Source organism: Palaemon carinicauda, chromosome 45 (assembly GCF_036898095.1).
Source record: "Palaemon carinicauda isolate YSFRI2023 chromosome 45, ASM3689809v2, whole genome shotgun sequence".
Classification (NCBI taxonomy): domain Eukaryota; kingdom Metazoa; phylum Arthropoda; class Malacostraca; order Decapoda; family Palaemonidae; genus Palaemon; species Palaemon carinicauda.
In genome coordinates, this window is record NC_090769.1 from 21,847,678 (window position 1) to 21,855,177 (window position 7,500).

General features: G+C 38.4%; 1 protein-coding gene across 1 annotated transcript in view; it reads right to left on the reverse strand.

Annotated features, from left to right (window-relative positions):
- Nucleotides 1-7,500, reverse strand: part of LOC137634840 (uncharacterized) — a 9,683-nt gene that overhangs the window by 1,291 nt on the left and 892 nt on the right. The window contains exons 1-2 of the mRNA XM_068367393.1: nucleotides 6,417-7,500; nucleotides 4,147-6,212 (exon numbers count right to left, since the gene is read on the reverse strand). The exon at nucleotides 6,417-7,500 is cut by the window's right edge and continues 892 nt beyond it. Coding sequence (XP_068223494.1) covers nucleotides 4,147-6,212; nucleotides 6,417-7,500 — 3,150 coding nt within the window. The remainder of the gene's footprint in view (nucleotides 1-4,146; nucleotides 6,213-6,416) is intronic.

Consider the following 7,500-nt stretch of genomic DNA (forward strand, 5'->3'; position numbering starts at 1 on the left):
ATCCGGAAAATAGAAAAATTGGATAAGAAAATAAACTCTGCCGATGCAGCCATTACTTTTAACTCAGCCTGCCTAAAAGAGGGTCTCCTACCACGATATTATTATTATTATTATTATTATTATTATTATTATTATTATTATTATTATTAGTATTATCGTCATCTAAGCTACAACCCTAGTTGGAAAAGCAGGATGCTATAACCTCAAGGGCTCCAATAGGGGAAAATAGCCCAGTGAGGATAGGAAAAGTAGATAAATTACAAGTTTGTGCTGAATAGTCTAAGATCCATTTTTATTGGTATTTTTTAGATTCAAACTGTCAAATTGAACTAACGTAAGTTCTTTTGTAGTTTGTTTGTTTATTCATTTCCTTTCCTCGTTGGGCTATTTTTTTATATTGGGGCCTTTGAGTTTATAGCATCCTGCTATACCAACTGGGGATGTAGCTTAGATACTACTACTACTACTACTACGGCGTCAATGACCTTAGATGTCAGGATGCCTGAAAACCTTAAATCAATCAATCTACTACTACTACTACTACTACTACTACTACTACTACTACGGCGTCAATGACCTTAGATGTCAGGATGCCTGAAAACCTTAAATCAATCAATCTACTACTACTACTACTACTACTACTACTACTACTACTACGGCGTCAATGACCTTAGATGTCAGGATGCCTGAAAACCTTAAATCAATCAATCTACTACTACTACTACTACTACTACTACTACTACTACTACGGCGTCAATGACCTTAGATGTCAGGATGCCTGAAAACCTTAAATCAATCAATCTACTACTACTACTACTACTACTACTACTACTACGGCGTCAATGACCTTAGATGTCAGGATGCCTGAAAACCTTAAATCAATCAATCTACTACTACTACTACTACTACTACGGCGTCAATGACCTTAGATGTCAGGATGCCTGAAAATCTTAAATCAATCAATCTACTACTACTACTACTACTACTACTACTACTACTACTACTAATAATAATAATAATAATAATAATAATAATAATAATAATAATAATGCTTTGGATTGCAATGCAAACTTCCTCAGCATAGTGTTTGACATTTGTACAATGTAAGACGAGTGTTTATGAACCTGAAAATGTGCTCGTTTACAAATCATCCGATCGTTAATGTCTGCAAAGTCTGTAAAATGAGAGAGAGTTGTTCTGTCCAATTAACAGACTTTTTTAACGAGGCCTTTGGTCTGCTTAGCCTTCTTACAGCCTCGCAATTAACGTGTCGGCAACAATGACACCGAAGGCTGCAATTTAGTGGGTCCTGGCTGGAACTTTTTATCAATCCGGAGGAGGTTAATGGAATTACAGGGGACAAAGTTGCAAGGGTTTACGGTTAACTTTTACCTGTGAGATACTGGTAGACATTATATTATTGTTCTATTTATAGCCTACTACTACTACTACTACTACTACTACTACTACTCTCTCTCTCTCTCTCTCTCTCTCTCTCTCTCTCTCTCTCTCTCTCTCTCTCTCATTCATTCATTATTGTTCTGTAAGTACTGCCTCTCATAATTGTTATATATATATATATATATATATATATATATATATATATATATATATATATATATATATATATGCAATATATATATATATATATATATATATATATATATATATATATATATATATATATATATATATGCAATATATATATATATATATATATATATATATATATATATATATATATATATATATATATATACTGCCTGTCTCGCACACTCATAATTCTATATATATACTGCTCTCTCTCTCTCTCTCTCTCTCTCTCTCTCTCTCTCTCTCTCTCTCTCTCTCTCTCTCTCTCTCTCTCTCTCTGCAAGAAAGAACCACGCCCTATTCCAGTCAGTCAGGCAATTATAAATATATTTGTGTGATCTTATCAGAAATATGGGAACGATAAGGCGATGAAATTTTATTTCACTTACAGCTAACTCTTTTATAAAAAATGGGATTAACGGTAACATATATTCTCTAAGCACTAAATAATTGAGGTATTTAATTAACGGGAACATTGCAGATTCTCATTGAATAAGTCAGGACTAGGAATGAATTTTTTTAGGTGAAGTTGTCTATTTTTTTTCTAGACTGTTGATACTGTTTTTTATTAATAACATCCCAAAATCTACTCTTGACATCTTATTTGTTTATCCAGTCTCGGTCTGTTAGCAAAATTGTGTATGATAGAAATGGTAATTTCCTTAACATGTTTTTGACAACTGGATTTGAATCATGGCTTATCATATATATGAATTCTTCGTACGCTATTTGGGCAGTATAGCATCAGACATGTATTCCTTCAACCCTATCCTTTTGTTATGCATGTAATTCAATTGATATTTATTTATTATGAATTCTTCGTCTGCTACTTGTGCAATATAGCATCAGACATGTATTCCTTCAACCCTATCCTTTTGTTATGCATGTAATTCAATTGATATTTATTTATTATGAATTCTTCGTCTGCTACTTGTGCAATATAGCATCAGACATGTATTCCTTCAACCCTATCCTTTTGTTATGCATGTAATTCAATTGATATTTATTTATTATGAATTCTTCGTCGGCTACTTGTGCATTATAGCATCAGACATGTATTCCTTCAACCATATCATCTTCTGTTATGCAGTTAATTTAATTATTATTTATTTTTATTTCCAATCATGTTTATATGCATTTACTATACCATACGTTCGATATTGCTTTTGAAGTGCCTTGCACATCTTGCATTAAGGAGATTGACAGTTTATTTTGCCTGTCGCATCCTCTTCTGTTATGCAGTTAATTTAATTAATATTTATTTTTATTTCCAAACATGTTCATATGCGTTTACCATAACATACGTCCTTAACCTGATTATTGCTTTTCATGCATTAAGGAAATTGACTGTTTATTCTGCCTGTTGGTCGGTGTATACTTAGTTTTTTATGAATTTTTAAATGGCTTTCGTAAAATATTTTGGGTCCGTAATTGTTATATTTAATGTAGCCATATAATTTGAATCTAATAGAATAAAAACTTAATAATTTTATACAGACTCTTCCAATGCAGTCATGTTCACATAGTTTTTTTATAATGTGAAATGGATTTCATGAAAGGTAAAGTTATTGGTTCGAAATTTTTATACTTCAAATAGCCATATCCTTTGAATGGAATGAAATAAACACTTAATAATTTTCATACATACTCTTCCAATGCAGCCATGTTAAGATGATACAAAGGTTAATGAACCTTAACCTTGAAAGTGACATACAAACTAAAAAGGGAACATGTTATTGGAGGCATTCGTGTTTTTAGTAGAACACTCCAAAATCAAACCACTGTTCTCTAGTCTTGGTAGTGCCATAACCTCTGTACCATGGTCTTCCACTGTCTTGGGTTAGAGTTCTCTTGCTTGAGGGAACACTCAGGCACACAATTCTATGTTTCCCTATTTCCTTTCCTTTGAGTTATTTTTCATGTTGGAGCTCTTGGGTTTATAGCATCCTGCTTTTCCAACCAAGGTTGTAGTTTAGCTAGTAACCATAATCATAATAATAATAATAATAATAATAATAATAATAATAATAAATAATAATAATAATTATCATTATTATTATTATTATTATTATTATTATCATTATTATAATTATTATTATTATTTATATACATTTGCAAGACCCATAATACTGTCTATATCAATTATTTACTACCAGCAGTTAGAACGTTCTTAGTGTTGTATTTCTGTTTCATGGCAGGGCAAGAGAGAACACAGATTTCGTTATTTCATATATTATGTAAACTTAACTGTATGGCAGCTTAACAGAAACTAAATATACATTGTAGATATCAGTAATAGGTAAACAGTAATAACAGTAATAATTACAGTACTCAACAGTTTGAGTAAAAGGTACAATTATAATAAATACATTGTTATGCATAAATACAGTACGTAGTTATACAACCAATTACACCAAAGTGTAGTTAGCAATCTCACACCTCCCCCCAAGATGGCAGGTGCAATACAAGGATACCTGGCATCTTAAGGTCCTTATTTAGTATATGATTTTGAGTCCCATCTTATTTCTAAACGCTCTGGTGCCCGTGTCTGACGTCCACTACGTCGTACGGGTAAGGCCACTGATAACTGAGTATCAGGCTTAGGTGATGTTGCAGGTGATCTACGATCTCCATATCCTGAAGCTTCGCCACCCAACACTGAGATAGGTGGAGAAATAATGTCTCCTGGCAAGAAAGGGTGATGAGGTCGTAGGAACCTCCGATTTCTCCAATAGATGCGCCCACTTCCAGTCTTCACGAGGTAATCCCTCCTCGTGCCAATTCCGACAACAACTCCTGGTTTATCCCATCGCTTTGTCTTAGGGTCTTGTAGATCCACGTACATACCAAGGTTCAGCTTAGAGAGTGGTCTAGCAGTGGCATCATACCGTTCCTTTGCCTGCTGCCGAAGGTACTTAGCCTGTATGTCACATTCGTCAGCTGTACGTTGCCATTCCTTTGCAAATGAACGATCATGAGCCGGAATCCTGGAACGCAAAGGATGTCCAAACAAGATTTGCGCTGGAGATCTACCGTCCGCCCGTGGAGTATTCCTGAGCTCAAGAAGCCCTCTTGCGAACTCATCCTCATCCAGCTTCCCATTTCCTGTGGTCGTCAAAATCAACTTCTTGATAATCTTCACGGTAGCTTCGGCATGACCATTTGCTTTTGGATTATAGGGCGATGTCACGCGGTGTTCCACCCCCCATCGAGCAAGGAAACGCCGCAATGTTGATGAAGCGAACTGCGGTCCTCCATCCGTTTTCAGTACTACAGGCACACCAGTGTCTGAAAAAATTGGCCTCAACAAACTAATTAGTTGAGCTGCAGAAGCTGATCCATTGCACGAAGATACATACGGCCAACCTGACAGGCGATCAACGTACACAAGAAATGTCTTGCCAGAGATATGAAAATAATCAGCAGACACGGACTCAAATACTCTGCTTGGCAAGTCTTCCTGCATCAAAGGCTCATTCCGCTGACTTGGTAACAGCTCTCGGCAGCGAGAACAAGACGTCACTATGTTCTCAATGTCCCTGTCAATCCCTGGCCAGTATATAGTCTGGCGTGCTCGACGCTTGGTGCGGTCTACTCCTTGGTGAGCATCATGTAGACACCGCAAAGTTTCGCTACGCAGGCTGCGAGGTATGATAAGTCTAGGTCCATAAACTATCAAACCATCATCTACGGCCAGCATGTCCCGAATTCCCCAGTATGCTCGCAACTCTTCTGGTAAGCTATGCTTATGATCTGGAAATCCTTTCATTATTACATCTCTTAATGACAGATATTCACCATCATGTGCAGAAGCATCACGAATCTTATCCAGCGTCTGGTCCCGTAGAGGTGCTAACCTTATGCCCTCCTCACAAGTAGCTAATAAAGACAATACAACAGCAGCATGCAATGGATCTGCATCATCCAGCACATCATTGTCCTCAACAAGGCTCTGAACTGGTGAACGAGAGAGTGCATCCGGCATGCTGTGACATTTCCCACTTTGCCACCGTGCAGCAAAAGTAAATCTGCAGAGTTTCATTCTCATACGCTGCAGTCGAGGATTTTCTATTTCTCCAAGAAGTTTTGAATTGAGAATAGGAACAAGTGGTCGATGGTCTACTACCAGGTCAAAATAAGGCAAACCAGCCAAGTAAACACTGCATTTCCTCACTGCCCAAAGTACAGCAGCCATCTCAATCTCAATTACGGCATACCTAGTTTCCGCATCCGTTAAAAACCTGGATCCACACTGGATGAGCTTCCAAGCCTCTCCATGCTGTTGCAGCAAAACAAACCCCATACCATGCAACTTGGATGCGTCAGTTTGAAGCATAGTAGGTAAAGATGCATCAAAATGAGCCAAAACAGGAGGAGCTATGAGTGCTTCTTTAGTTTTATTGAAGGCCACGTCATGCTGAGGGGTCCAGCACCACTCATTCCGAGGTTTAAGCAGGTCCCTGAGTGGCTGTGCAGCAGCTGCAATCGCAGAAGAAAAGCTCCCAAGCTGATTGGTTAAACCCATGAATGACCTGAGATCAGTGATATTTTGTGGCTTTGGAAATTCAGCTATGGCTCTCACCTTCCGAGAATCCACACTATAACCTTCATGATTTATACTGTAACCACAAAATTCAACATTAGGTTGAGCAAAGAAAATTTTGTCTGGATTTAAGGTCACTCCAAATTTGTCACATTTTTGCACAAGTGTGATCACATGGGCTAAGTGGTCACGGTAACTAGAATCATACACCAAAATATCATCAACAATTTTGACAGTACGTGGAATATCTCCCAAAGCTTGATCTCCTCGACGATTGTACTCATCTCCAGATGATACAAGCCCCATTACAGCTCGTTTGAATTTGTAACGTCCCCAAGGTGTGATGAAGCAAGTAAGATCCTGATCTTCTTCAGCAATCTTTATTTGGAAGTATCCCATCTTCGCATCCAAAGTAGTGAACCACCTGGCTCCAGCATCCATTGACGATATAGCATCATGCGGGGATCGAACTGGATATGTAGGTCTGCGCACATAGCGGTTAAGTCTTGTAAGGTCCACACACAACCGCACACCACCCATCTTCTTTGCAATAGGGACCATCGGATGACACCATTCGGTGGGGTAATCAACCTCACCAATGATATCCTTAGCAAGCAAGTCATCTAGCTGAGCTTTAATATCCGATCTCCAACAATACGGAATGGTGCGTGGTGCGGTCACTGCAAAAGGATGTGCATCTGCTGACAGCTGAATCCTCATAGGACCTCCCTGCATTTCCCTTAGAGTAGCTGAAGCATCAAATACATGAGGATAAGCAGAAATGATGGAAGCTGCATGTTCTGCACGCTCTGCTTCTGTAGGGTCTCTGTTGTGTGGCCATCTTGGCAATGCCATTGGTACAGACACCAAATTGCAGGTACTTGCAGACTGCACAACATCCTGTGTATTAGAAATCACTTGTGGCTCCAAAACCTTCCTGGTTCTCGATGCTATATGCGGTTTCGACACTGAACATGTCACATGCTGTATTTGCGCTGGAAAGTTTTCTGGTAATATTCCCAGCGCTATACAATTAAACCAGCTCAGAAGTGCACCTTTCACTTCCTTGACGACTGATACAACAGTTGTCGTACTACGATTCCCCAAAGTTAAAAAAGCCTCAAAAGTACCCATGTTAGTGAGAGGTTGTCGACCTGCTGCAATGAGACCACCCATAACAATAGGCTCCAGTGAAGTCTCATGAATTCCAAGAGATTTAGCGTTCCCAAGTCCCATCACAGTTGTCTCCGCTCCAGAGTCAGGTGTCCACATAACCGAACTTGATCCTTTGGGGTGAGTGGTACTGATGCAAATCTGAGGGGTTGGACGTGATGACGCACAGTTGCTGTAAACATCTCCAATGA